The sequence below is a fragment of the Haplochromis burtoni genome, unplaced genomic scaffold (genome assembly GCF_018398535.1).
Source record: "Haplochromis burtoni strain Fernald_Lab_line unplaced genomic scaffold, NCSU_Asbu1 Contig_548, whole genome shotgun sequence".
NCBI lineage: Eukaryota > Metazoa > Chordata > Actinopteri > Cichliformes > Cichlidae > Haplochromis > Haplochromis burtoni.
In genome coordinates this window covers 162,109-176,144 of record NW_024582909.1, presented here as the reverse complement: position 1 = coordinate 176,144, position 14,036 = coordinate 162,109, and the positions used below count along the sequence as shown (strand labels likewise).

The 14,036-nt window shown below is 38.4% G+C and overlaps 1 protein-coding gene across 2 annotated transcripts; it reads left to right on the top strand.

Annotated features, from left to right (window-relative positions):
- Positions 1-1,183: 1,183 nt before the first annotated feature.
- On the top strand, positions 1,184-13,976 carry grk5 (G protein-coupled receptor kinase 5). Of its 2 annotated transcripts, XM_005947900.3 has the most exons (16): positions 1,184-1,414; positions 2,019-2,099; positions 2,194-2,306; positions 3,409-3,486; positions 3,631-3,728; positions 4,476-4,568; positions 4,717-4,780; positions 5,131-5,271; positions 7,747-7,937; positions 8,015-8,052; positions 8,546-8,635; positions 10,662-10,870; positions 11,156-11,293; positions 11,638-11,775; positions 11,855-11,986; positions 12,069-13,976. In XM_005947900.3, the coding sequence occupies exons 1-16, from the start codon at positions 1,360-1,362 to the stop codon at positions 12,222-12,224; spliced, it is 1,815 nt and encodes a 604-aa protein (XP_005947962.1). In that variant the 5' UTR covers positions 1,184-1,359; the 3' UTR covers positions 12,225-13,976. The 2 variants fall into 2 exon arrangements, with proteins under 2 accessions (XP_005947962.1, XP_042070251.1); XM_042214317.1 differs by lacking the exon at positions 2,194-2,306 and having other exon boundaries at positions 1,396-1,414.
- Positions 13,977-14,036: the final 60 nt, after the last annotated feature.

Below are 14,036 nucleotides of genomic sequence, written 5' to 3'. Positions count from 1 at the left end.
TTAACTCATTCACTGCCAATGGCTGGCAGTGAATGAGTTAAGATAAGTGAAATATGTGGATAATTTCTACAGAGGCTATGTAAAGTGCTAGTGGTTGTGAGTGGTGGTTCAGTCCATGTTATTATTGTGTGTATGAGGGTACAGTTGTCCATTTGTTTGTTTTTGTTTTTGTCCATTGTGGTGTATGTGGTATGTGCTGTCCTTCTAAAAATGATAAATGTAAACTACATAGTAGATGCACTGGTCCTTATATAGCACTTCTTCTATTTAACATGACAATTCAAAAGATTTAATACAATACGCTTCATTCACACAAGCACTGATTTTCTGTCTAACATTCACACTCCAATGGATGCAAGTTGGGGTTAGTATCTTGTCCAAGAAAATTTGGCATGCAGACTGGAGCAGCCAGGGATCAAACCACCAAACTTTCAATTAGTAGAGGACCTGCTGTACATGCTGAGGTACAGCCACCCCTGTGCCTCAGGAGGCCAGTATTAAGCCACTGGGTGTCACCTCTGTCATTGCGCCCCAGGTTGGCTGTGGCTACATGTAGCTTGCCATCACCAGTGTGTGAATGTGTGCATGAATGGGTGGATGACTGAATGTGTAAAGCGCTTTGGGGTCCTTAGGGACTAGTAAAGCGCTATACAAATACAGGCCATTTACCATTTACCACTTTGTGTATATGACCTGTTAGTTATATTCTAGTTAGTTATATACAAATGGAGATTGGGATGTCTTCAAGTGACTGAACATTAGCTTCATAGATGTGTGTTAAGTGAATCTTTCAGTTTCTAGTTTTATGATGTTATTGCATCATGCTCATACAGTTTATGTATGCGATTTGTTAACCAAGCTTGCAAGTGTTAGCTGATAAGTTCAACTTTGGTCAAAATAGGGTTTTGGACATGAAATGGGAGTAACTTCAGAACTGAAAAGTAGTCCAAAACCAATTAAATTCTGATTACCTGTTGATCAAGAATGGTCAATATTTAGAAACTCTTTTCTAATAACTCTTTCTTTCTGTCTGCTTTGCTTTTGTTGCAAATCCATCACCTCTCTACAGTTTTTGATTTATTTGTATGCTCTTTACACCTGTGTTTTGTCCCTCCTCTCTTACTTAGGGCGTGTCCTGTGCTTGGAGTGCACTGTCATACATTAAGTATCCCACATTCTTTAGTGACTCACAGGTACTGCAGGTTAGACAACACGACTAGCTATTTCAGCAGCCTGTAATATAATAGTTGCCATTTACTGGGCCTGCTGAGAAGTTGTATTTTTACTTTTGTGCATGAAGGCTGGATACTGTGCGGTACTTAACTAAAGGTAACTTGTAGTGCAAAGGCACAGTGCTACATGGAAACCATAGAAAGCATCGCGGCAAATACTGCTCTTGTTAGAGCCAGAGAAGGTAAGAACTTTCTATATCCAGAAAGTTTATGTGAGAAGATGACATGCTAAAATGCTAACAATTTTTGACTTATGTCTCAATTTGGGACATGACCTCCATCAGAAGTAGTGCTTATATGGGTTATCTCAGGACAATGATTTTTCAGTCACAGTGTGGAAGAGTGATGTATGATAAACCTGATCAATGATGAGTTTTAAGTCTGTTTTTTTTTACTCACCAGTTCAGTTTAGGATAAATCAGTTTATCAATTTTAGCATTTCTGAATAAAGTGAAATTCTCTCTGAAGGCAACATAAATTTATTTGCTGTTACTTGAGACATGAAATAAATTTGGAGTGTGGAAATTGAGACGCAAACTATGAGTGATAGTGTGTAAAGTACGTTGCAGAGTAATGTGGTTCCACAGGCTTTGTTTAATTTGTTCCTGGAGCTATTTATAGTTCACTCACTGTAGTCGAACAAGCTATTGTCTGAAACCTGAAGGACTAGGCATGCTGATTGACATCTCAGTCTGAGTTATTCAATATGTCAGCACTTTGGTTATAGGCATGTATGCATATTCACAACACTAAAGAACTCCTTTTCTGTGTCCCCACTGTCTGTAGGTGGAGGAAGGAGCTGGAAATGGAAAGAAATGCTTCGCTTTCCCCACATTAGCCAGTGCAAAGACCTGGCCATGAACATAGGTGTGTATCTGCAAGTGTGTTTCAATAGTGTGAACAAGTTCTGGTTCTTTGTGAGATTTCACACCATATATTTTATTTTATATTTCTCCATTAGAACGAGACTACTATAGTCTATGTGTGAAGCAGCCTATTGGCAAGAAACTGTTTCAGCTCTTCTGTCAGAGTCAGCCTGATCTCCAGAACTACATTTCCCTCCAAGATGCTTTGGTACAAACTGTGAAAAATTCTTTTACTGGAATTTGAGTCCTTAGAAATATTGAAAATAATGGCACTTAAATATCAGTAATTATTTCAGAAGCTAGAGTTGCATTGCTCTTGTGTGTTTTAAGTAATGACATTGCAGTGCAGTGCGCTTTTTAAAAATATTAAACGAGAGATAAGAGATTAAGAGCAAAACAAATGTGAAACTAACATGAAGAACATTAGAAAACTGAGAACTGAAAATATACTTGAAGAATTACACCATAACACATATAATATAACATCAAAATAATCTATAGCATGTTGGAATTTCCATCTGTTATTTTTTTCTTTCTTTCTTGATTACTGATGGATAATGATGCATGAGACACGCGGCATTATTAAATGATAAGAAAAAAAACATCAGCCACATTTAACTCTGGTATATTCATATTGAGTAAAAAAGAAATTTTGGACTTCAGTGCACAAGAGGGTGACTCTTGTAGATACAACAGCTCATATAACCTTGTATCCTGTGCAGAAACAAAGTGTTACTGGACAGGTAGTATCTAATGAGCCTGACCCTCAAAACACTCAAAGCACCAGCGTTAAGCGGCAGCTGATTGCCTTATCAAGTGGCTAACCACTGCAACACTGGCAAATGTTTCAAAACAAACAAACAAACAAAAAAAACCCTAATATTTTTACCGTTACTTCAACTGGCAAGTAATCACATCCAGGCTACAGTAGGTAGTCTCAAAGGCAATATTAAACCTGAGAAATTAGATGAGAAGTGTGCTTCTCTAAAACATTTTAACCGCCCGAGTTTACACAACATTTTGTAAACAATAAATTATTCATTGACACAAGATCTTTTTAAGTTTATTGCACGACTTACAGATTGTGAATGAACTAAATCATTTAATTTACTGGTGATTTGCTTCATGTGTGAGCATCTGTATGTCTGCTCACTTTTTTGCAGTAAATAGCTCAAATTACTTCAGAAAAACTGACATCAGACCTTCTGTCTGATACTAGATTTTACTGTCTAAACCCTTTGAAGAACTAACCTGTACATATAGACTCTGCATCTACATATGCAAATCTTAATACCTATTTTCTTCTTTAGGACAACTTTGACATTCAGTCAGATGACAAAAGGAAAGAGTCTGGGAACAGGATCATCCAGAGATTCCTCATGAAGCAGGTGTGAAAACATTTGTAGAAAACATGGTTGATAGTTTACAACCGTGGATATTTTTCTTTCATTATTTTCTCTTCTGAAGTTTGAAACAAGAATTCTTATATCATGCTACACATCACTTTATCCAAGTGTATCATGTTCCCTCAGTCCAGTGAGTGTGTGTCCATCCTACTGATGCATGAAAGAAGCTGCAAACAGAGTCTGGAGCTCAATCCCTGTGGTGATGTCTTTCATGGCTGCAGGGAGTAAGTTATATCTCTCTGGTCTGCTTATAGATGGTCATGTTAAAACAAGTTTGTAGGGAACTCAATGCAGTCTAGAATACTTTGGTATACACAGGAATTCATAGTCGACTCAATGACTGCAAAGTGCCCAGGTCCTGTGGTTGCATTGGTGAAGAAGGTTATTTTCACCAATCTGGCATTATACATTGTGGCCAAATGTATCCAGTTTGGTTTTGTCTGTCCAAAGGACATTGTTCCAGAAGGTTTAGGGGTTTCAGATTTATCTTCAGCTATGCCATATTTTACTTAGAGAGAAGCAAGTTTCTCCTGGGAAGCAACACTTATTAGATCTTTTTCTAATTGTACTGTTGTAAATCTTTAACATTTAGCATGCTAACAGAGGCCTATAGAGTCTGAGATGTATTTTTTGTGTGTTTTGTAATTTCTTTGAGTATTGCACAGTCAGATTTTTTGTGTGAATTTTCTGGGACATCCATGCCCAAATCTTCCTCAAATCAAACACATCTGAATGCATCTAACCATAACACTGCACTATACTGACTGTATATAATTTTAACTACTGGCTTAACTGGAGTTTTGCTGGCCTGATGTGATGACTATTTTTCTAATTTTGCTAAATTACTGGGATATACACAGTAGCCAATAGAAGAACTGCTTTTCAGAATCAGTTCTCTAAAGTGTGGCGCATGCTGTTGAAAACTGTTGACCAATGGAGCAGATGGAGTTCATCTTTCTTTTGTGGATTAGAGACCTACATAAATACCTCAGCAACGAGCCCTTCACCCAGTACCAGGACAGCATGTTCTTTGCCCGCTTTCTACAATGGAAACAGTTGGAGAGGTCAGTAAATGTGTATGCCCAACAAAGGTATGAGACAAATTGTTTCATGGATCAGTGGTTAGCCAAGTAGCTGCTGTTTACAGTTCTTCTTAAAAAATTTATTTACAAAAATATTTCAAATGAAAACAACATGTCTGTCTCTTTCAAGGCAGCCTATCATGAAGCAAACATTTCGACAGTACAGACTACTGGGGAAAGGAGGGTTTGGAGCGGTATGTATGTTTTGGGATTTACTCTAAGACACAGTGTTAGCATATCAGACACTTTATGGTATATGTTTTTGAGGTATGTCTTTACCCACGGTGTATCAAAATGAAGGTAGTTTTTTTATTTTTTATTTTACATACATATTCCCTTGGGGGAATTCATGGACTTAGACCTTCACAACACAGTTCTACATCTCTGTTACTCTTTAGTTCCCTTACATATATTAGTATACTTTCACTTTGCAGCAACCTATTCTTTTTTGACAAATTGAACAGCTCTGATACTGGCAACAGCATTAGATACAAATTTATCACAAGGGTGTTATTGTCTTACAATCCTGTTATTCTGTCTTGAGGTGTGGGCCTGTCAGGTGAGAGCCACAGGCAAGATGTATGCCTGCAAAAAGCTGGAAAAAACCCATGTAAAGAAGAGGAAAAGAGAGGACATGGCTCTCAATGAGAAAGAGATACTACAGGAACTGGACAGTCGCTTTGTGGTGAGACTGCTGTGCTCTTCAAATATTTGCATCATTTTTTAATTTGTCAATTTTTTTTACATTTTCAAACTAGTTTTTGTTCATTGTGATGGTTTTCACATTGCCTTGTTCATTTTTTTTTAAAATCAGTATGTTTGTTAACCAGTGTTATCTGTGTAAGCAAAGTTGGGTTATTCTTAAAAAGCAAATCCATGACCTGCACTGTTACAATGGTTGATATTTCTTTCTTCTTTAAAATAAACATATACACTGTTATTGAGTTACACTGTGACTACAATTCAATTCAATTCAATTCAATTCAATTCAATTCAATTCAATTCAATTCAATTCAATTCTATTCTATTCTATTCTATTCTATTCTATTTTATTTATACAGCACCAAATCACAACAGCAGTTGCCTCAAGGCACTTTAATATTGTAAGGTAGACCCTACAATGATAGATACACAGAAAAAACCAACAATCATATGGCCCCCTATGAGCAAGCACTTTGGCGACACTGGGAAGGAAAAACTCGCTTTTAACAGCAAGAAACCTCCAGCAGGCACAGGGAGGGGCGGCCGTCTGCCACGACTGGTTGGGGAGAGAGAGAGAAGACGGTAAATGGTAAATGGCCTGTATTTGTATAGCGCTTTACTAGTCCCTAAGGACCCCAAAGCGCTTTACACATCCAGTCACCCACCCATTCACACACACATTCACACACTGTTGATTTGCCATCAACAGTGTGTTGATGGCACCCACCCTGGGGTGCCATCAACCCTACACCCACCCTGGGGTGCACTGATAGAGGCGAGGCTGCCGGGCCACCGGGCGCCACCGGGCCCTCTGGTGCCACCGGGCCCTCTGACCACCACCAGTAGGTGGGCAAAGGGTCAGGTGTCTTGCCCAAGGACACAACGATCGAGACTGTCGGAGCCGGGGCTCAAACCGGCAACCTTCCGATTACAAGGTGATCTCCCAACTCTTGAGCCATGATCGCCCCAGACGGGATAAAAGACATGCTGTGGAAGAGAGACAGAGATTAATAAAGCTTAAGCTCACACCGAACTAGACATTAATAAGCAATTCAAAATAGTCTTTATAATTCCATCATAACTGACACTTGTTAAAAACTCCAGCTGCCAAATGTTTGAACAAATCATTTAACAAAAATGATCTTTACTGAATGTTTATACAAGGTATTTTTACAGTGAAGAGAAGTTCATCCTGTGACACCGATAGGAAACCTGTATAGGGTATACCCCATCTTTCACCTTATCACAGTTGGGATAGGGATAATGGACATGAACTCTTCTCTATGTTTTATAAAAGACACAGAAGAAGTGGCTGTGACTCAGGAGGTAGAGCAGGTCAATCATTAACTGGAAGGTTGGTTGCTCCTGTCTGCATACTCACCTATCCTTGAGTGCTCAAGTTAGGCAGAAAAGTACTTAATAAGAACCAGTCGATCTACTATTTATATATGCTTAATTAGAGACTCATCACATCATTCAACAGGTTTTATACATGTTCTGACACACATCCATCCATCAATTTTCTTCCATCCATCCATCCTCTTCTGCTTTTATCCACTACATCGAGGCTGTAGCCTATCGCATCCATCACAGGATGAGAGGCTGGACTAACAGGGCTAACATTGAGGCAGACAACTATTCAGACTCATCATCATCTTTGAGCTGTGGAAGGAAGTCTGAGAACTCTAAGAGAACTCATGCAGATGAAGAGAGAACATGCAAACTATACACAGAAAGGCCTCGGACTGGATTCAAACCAAGGACTTTCTTGGTGCCACTATACCTCGTCTCAGCAATATAGCTGAGTATAAAATAATCAGGGAGAGAACAAGTTCAAAAGCAACCTCGGTCAGACAGAATTCTGTTTATACTGATCTACTGATTCAGATGAATTTCGTGATCAAATAGTCTTATTTTTCTTAAGAATGATGTCCAGTTTTTATAATCAGTGAGCACAACTCCATTTTTCTAAAATGTGTATTTGCAGTTTCTTTTAACCTCCTAAGACCGGAACTCTTCCATGACATGCATTTTTAATTTCTCTTTGATATTTGGGCTGATTGGGACCCAATTAATGTAAAAACAAAGAATTACCAGATTTTTTTTTTTTTACCTGATTTTTGTTTCTAAGAAAAATGAGAGCCACATATGAGGATATTCATTTAACATTTTGATAGCACAGTAGCAGTATAATGTCCTCATAAGTGGATATAGAGCAAAATTGAGTATTTTGGTCTAAATAACCCAAAATGTGATGTCCACATATGTGGATGCCAGGTCCTAGGAGGTTAAGGATAATGTTTAATCCTTATGATTGGCTTTCTTTCATAGCGAGTGGTGTTCTGCACTGAATTATACTGAATTGTTTCAAGTATTTTGTAAAAGCTGAATTTATAGTATTGCTGATGCCTTAGTGAGTTTTGTTTTCTTATTTTTGTTTTATTTTTTTATTGTTCAGGTGAATCTGGCATATGCTTATGAGACCAAGCACAATCTCTGTATGGTTTTGACCATGATGAACGGCGGTGACCTAGGGTTTCACATACATCGCATGGGGTCACCTGGTCTGACCAAAGACAGGGTACGTTTCTACGCTGCAGAAGTCTGCTGTGGTTTAATTCACCTCCACCAGAAGTCAATATTATACAGGTAAGTGTATTTCTACATGCATTAAATCACATCTCTACTAGTCGGGAAGAAGTTTTTAAATGCTGTGTTTCTTCTAGAGATTTGAAGCCAGAGAACATTCTCTTGGATGACAATGGTATGCGCAACTACAAAACAGTGTTTTTTTAATCATTCATGTACAATAAATAGCCTCAAATGTATTACAGTAACATCCAAGCAGATAGCATTCCAACATCCACACATAGCAAAAGCTGGCAGTTACTTTCTTGCTATTTTTAACTCTGAAAATAATCTGACTGTTTGAAATGCCACATATTTGGTCATGCAGCCTATCAGAAGCATCCACCTGCTCTCAAGAAAAATCTGTGTTGATTGTATTTTGACAGGGGTAAAAAAAAAAAAGAAAAAGAAAAGTAGTTTGAGGAAGTAAAAAAACCTGTTATCTATTTATAGAAACTTCCACACCTGTTCCTTCATTCTTGGAATAAAAGCAACAGTTGTAGTTTCCCATTGTGTCAGCTGGAGAAAAGTGAACCCTAACTTGACAGGGCAAAAGTGAAAGTATGTGAGAAAAATAATCACAACAACCATGCCAATTCAGTTAATCTTACTTTTTTTGTTCCATTAAGGACACATCCGCATCTCTGACCTGGGTTTGGCTGTGAAGATGTCTGAGGGGAGTCTAGTACGAGGCAGGGTGGGCACACTGGGCTATATGGGTATGTATGGAACTTCTACAGACCCACATAAATCACTAGATTATATGAGTGTGTTGGAAAACAAAGCAATTTATTTTTATGATTGTATGACTTTTATCCATACCTCTCAGTGGTGCTTACTGGCCTGCACACAGATGGATGGACTGCTTAAGTACTTACATAGAGTTTATCTATGTAAGTTTATCCATCACAAAGTCACTAATTGAAATTTAATTGATGCAGTTTGCATTGTGCTGGGAGTTGGTGATTTGTAGACCTGATTGTTTGTTTTAACACATCAGAAAAACAACAGAAACAAAAAATCAAACAACTGTCAATAAAATCAAAGCAAAGCAAATGGTGATTTTGCTATTTTCTAAGGAACTTTGAAAGAAAGGAATTGGAATTCTTTAAGTTTCTTGAAGATGTTTCACCTCTCATCCAGAAAATGTCTTCAGTTCTAAAACCAAATGAGTCCCAGGTATCTAAATCCTTGTGGGGCTTGTCACTAAAAGGGTTGTTGACCCACTATTAATTGTGTCACATGAGCCAAGGTGAGAAAAAGGCATGGATCATGACCAGCAGAGGTTTTGAGAGAAACTAATGTGATACCTTGGCTCACCCTATTAACCTGAGGTTAACAGAAACCTGAGGCACCTGGGAATAGATCTTAAAATTGCATTGTATGTGACTGACAGTTGGTGTCACAAGCCACCCCCTCTATTCAGTGATGGTCATTCACAGTGAAAATAGATGGCATCTTTTACTCCTCTTTCAAACAATCTGTCTTCTCAGTTCAGAATATGAAAATTGGCATCCTCAAAAGATTGACCTTTAACCTTTAGGCTCAGATCTTTAGCTGGTCTTGTCCTGCTATGTTGTGCCATGCATTGATAGGATGGCTGTTTGGTGTCTCCAATGTAGAATCTCTGAATTCTTGTATTGTAATAGTTTAAAACTTTCAAATTACCTGATGCTGTCAACTGGATGGGAAAAAAGAACCTATTATGACTTTATGTCTACAGTGCTTTCAGAAAATGTTCACAGTGGTTCACTTGTTCCACATTTGTTATGTTACAGCCTATTTCCAAAACTGATTAAATTCATTTGTTTCACCTCTACACACAATACCACATATTGACAAAGTGAAAAAAATTAGCTTGAATTTTTTTTTTTTTTAGCAATTTTATTAAAAAAACAAAACAAAACTGTAACTTAACTACCCACAGACTTTGCCATAAGACTCCAAAGTGAGTTGAATCCTGGTGCACTGGTCAGATGTTTCTATGACTTGATTGGACTCCACCTGTGGTAAAGTTACTGGGACATGAAGCCATGATGTCCAAGGAATTGTCTGTAGACCTCAGAGACAGGATTTTATTAAGGCACAGATCTGGTGAAAGGTACAGAAAGATTTCAGCAGTATTTAAGTTCCCAATGAGCACAACAGTCTCCATCATACGTAAAAGGAAGAACTGTGGAAGCACTCCAGCCAATCTGATCTAAATCGGGGTAGAAGGGTCTTAGTCAGTGAACTGACCAAGAAGCCAATGTTCACTCTGGCAGAGCTCCAGCATTGCACTGTGGAAAGAGGAGAACCTCCCAAAAGGATAATCATTTCTGCAGAACTCTACCAGTCAGGTCTGTATGGTAGAGTGGCCAGTTGGAAGCCAATTGTCATTAAAAGGCACATGACAGCCTTCCTGGAGTTTTGCAAAAAGGAACATGAAGTACTTTCAGACAATGAGAAATAAAACTCTGGTCTGATGAAACAATGATTGAAATCCTTAAAGTGTCATGTTTGGAGGAAACTAGGCAGCAATGATCCCCTGACGAATGCAATTGCTACAGGGAAGCATGGTGGTGGCAGCATCATTCTCTGGGGTTGTTTTTCAGGAGCAGGAACTACGAGACTAGTCAGGGTTTGGTTTTTAATAATTTTCACGACATGGAAATATAGACTTACAGAGTACACAAGAATATTGCCTTGGCAATAAGTAACAGCAGCAAAGCATAAAAAGATTATTCATTTGCATTCCCATTTCAGCTCCTGAGGTGATCGGCTATGAGCGTTATGGAATGAGTGTGGACTGGTGGGGCCTCGGGTGTCTGATTTATGAAATGACTGCAGGTCGGCCCCCTTTCAGGGCCAAAGGAGAACAGCCTAAATCCTCAGAAATGGAGAGAAGGATTCAGAATGAACATGAAGAATATGGCAACCAGTTCAGCAAGGAGACAAAAGACATCTGCTCCTCAGTGAGTTCTTCAAAATGAAACTATTTTTATTTCAGCATGCACAGAAGATGTTCTTTCATCCACATCATACCTTTATCCCCTGATGTATGTCAGATTGTTAAGACAGTACAACAATTTCCAAAAGCCAAGTCATATTCTAATAGAATAGGTTCAGGGTTGCTGCTTACACCTTAGAGATTTACTACGCATACATGTGCTTTTCAGCCTAAATCCTAACCCCAATTTCGGAAGAGGCTGTATTACATCCTTCAAGCAATGAGAACACCTTTCTTTCCACTATTGTAGCTGCTGACCAAGGACCCCACAAAGAGGCTGGGCTCCCAGACGTCTGGGGGAAAAGATGTAAAATTTCATCCTTTCTTCCAAGAGATCAACTTTCGGATGCTGGAGGCAGGACGCGTTGACCCTCCATTTAAACCTGATGTAAGTACCCAAATGAGATATCTATATCTATAGATTGATAGAGACAGATATCTAGATGTGTATGTATATGTGTGTGTATAAATTTGAATTTTGAATATGTATACATACATACATACATACATACATACATACATACATACAGGATTACATTTATGTATTTAAATTGGATTCCATTTAGCTGGATGTAGTGTTTTCGATGTAAGAAATATCTTGTCAAGTGACTTTGGTTTTTAAAGAGTATGTAAAGTACTTAAATAAAAACTGATCAAATGTAGAAGTGTTCATTTTAACAATCTTAAAGCCATTTAAATTTGTACTCACTGCATGTGGTCTTTTATTTTTAGCCCAGTCAGGTGTACTGCACTGATGTACAGGACATAGAAGAATTTTCTACAGTGAAAGGAGTCCATTTTGACCAGACTGACAGCTTCTTCTACTCCCAGTTCAACACAGGAAGCAATTCCATAATTTGGCAAAATGAGGCAAGTTCTAGGTTACATTACCAGGGTTAATCCAGACAAGAGCTTCAAACCTCACCTTCCTTCTCTGTCTTCCATGTAGCTAATAGAAACGGGATGTTTTGAAGAACTGAATGTTTTTGGCCCTAAGGGATCTGCATCTCCAGATCTCGACTGGTCCCAGGCCCCAGAGAGCCCCAAACGCAGCCTGCTGCGCCGAATCTTTCGCAAAAACGTAAGGACATAAAATACATTCTGTCAAAATGTGTGCCCTTTGTGGAAAGCTGAAGATATCTTTCCTCTTTTCACTCAAACAGCATCATTCAGATTCTGACGGAAGCAGAGAGAACCTGTTGTCCAGTGAGGGCTACAGCTCATCAGGAATACATAACTCTGCCCTGAATCCCAGGAAAGTCTACAACAAAGACACCAAAAAACAACAAGTCATTGTAGCAAAGGGTTCTTCCCTTTAAATCGCAGCACAGCAGGCATTTATTTTGTGTTTTCATTGTCTTCCTTACACCTAATCTGTATTAGCATTTTCTGCTTCTCTCAGGTAAAACAAATGAATAATTTTACACCATCCCAACTTTTTAAAAAGTACTTGAATTTTTAAACAAGTGTACTAGTATATATAGTATATAGTACTAGTATTTTTTTTAACAATTCCAATATAATAAATGTCATCTTAATAATAAATTATGTGGAATTATCTGGATTAAATGGGTCACCTGGACGTCCAGACGTGTTCAGACCTTTTGGGATTTCTTTACCTGGATGGAGCATGCATCAAGACATTAACTTCTAATAATTTTTAAATTAAAAAAGCAAGCTTGAACCAGATATTTGACATAAACATAAAAACTCAAAGCCAAGTCAGCAGTTAAGCAAGGTTCCTGGTAAAAGTAAAGAGGCAAGGGGGACCTAGTGTTATCTCAGGTATCTTTCAGGGACACAAATGAAGATTTAGGTTGGGAAAAATTGTCAGCCATCCAACTTTTAATAGAGTCTAAGCATCTATTTGGATGCCTTTAGAAAAATCTTGGAGCTTAAAAGAGATATTTAATTAGATGTCATGTTCAGCACAATTTGAGCACCTTTAAGGGCATGCCTTATCTCTGCTAAGAAGAGGGGAAGATATAACAGAAACAATAAAGGCTCCAAAATAGAAAGGCCAACTAACTAGGTAGCACTTTTCACAGAGTAATGCCCAACGTATCCAAGCACGGACGTGTGAGAAAAACTCCTCCGCAGGGGAAATGGTCTGAGCATAGTTAACCAGAAACGCTTGCTTGCTAACCAGGCCTCGCTTCCACAACAGGCTGAGCTTCACATGGACGCCTACTCTATTCTGTTCTACTCTACAGTGGGAGTGGGACGAACTGCAGCCGTCCGCATCAAAGCCAAATACTAGGGCTATCATTGTGGAAGTTTACTAGCTGCCACTTTGCTCTCTCTTGATGTTTTTTTTCTTCCAAATCGCACAATTAGCTACAGGCAGCACTAAGTGTTTGGTTAGCTTAGACAACTATGCTCAGCTTAAACTAGTTTGGCAATGGATTATGGACACACAACCAGGCGAGTTACTGGTTGCATGAAGCAGCAGGGGAACTGTAGCTAAACTGAGCAGCACCCAGAGCTTGGAGAACCAATCTGAGCAAAGAATGAATGACATCTGTGGGAGCGCAGCAAAATCAAATGGGTTTTAGGCCTGAAGAGTAGAGGTGGTGAAAGCTGCACACTGAAACAGAGCAGTGTGGCCAGTGAATGAGAAAGAGGCTGCAGGCGACTGTGGACAACTTTAACTTTTTTTGCTTTTACAATAATTTTTAAAATGTTTATTTTGATGTGGCCAGTTTTAAAATGCAGGCAGTGACTTTTGATAAAGTACATTTGTAACTTTTCCACAAAGCTCTTCTTTTACAATAAATAAATTGTTCAGATGATAGGTATTATACTGGCTTTTTGTACCCTGTGTGATAATAGGTTCTAAAATATATTTCACCTTCACTCTCTGTAATGCAATATTTTTTTTTGTAAAACTTTATAAAAGCTATAAATTTAATCTTAAATCTGACTTCTAATTTGGGAAAAATACCTTTTTCAAGATCTTCCCAGTGGTATTGAACATTTTCCTTGGTAGTGGGTGAATGATGGTGTTCATTACAGCTCATTCAGACACAGTATAGGAGAGAAACTGTGTATAAATTAGTCTTTGTACATCATAGATACAAATAATTTCAAAGTTCACCAGTAAAGCAGCTCCTTAGAAAAAGGCTGGGTGA

Bases quoted from the DNA above. Each gene is read 5' to 3' on its own strand.
- grk5 (XM_005947900.3), top strand. From the start codon at position 1,360: ATGGAAACCATAGAAAGCATCGCGGCAAATACTGCTCTTGTTAGAGCC. The intron at 1,415-2,018 runs GTAAGAACTTTC...CACTGTCTGTAG, and splicing joins TCTTGTTAGAGCCAGAGAAG to GTGGAGGAAGGAGCTGGAAA. The intron at 10,871-11,155 runs GTGAGTTCTTCA...CCACTATTGTAG, and splicing joins CAAAAGACATCTGCTCCTCA to CTGCTGACCAAGGACCCCAC.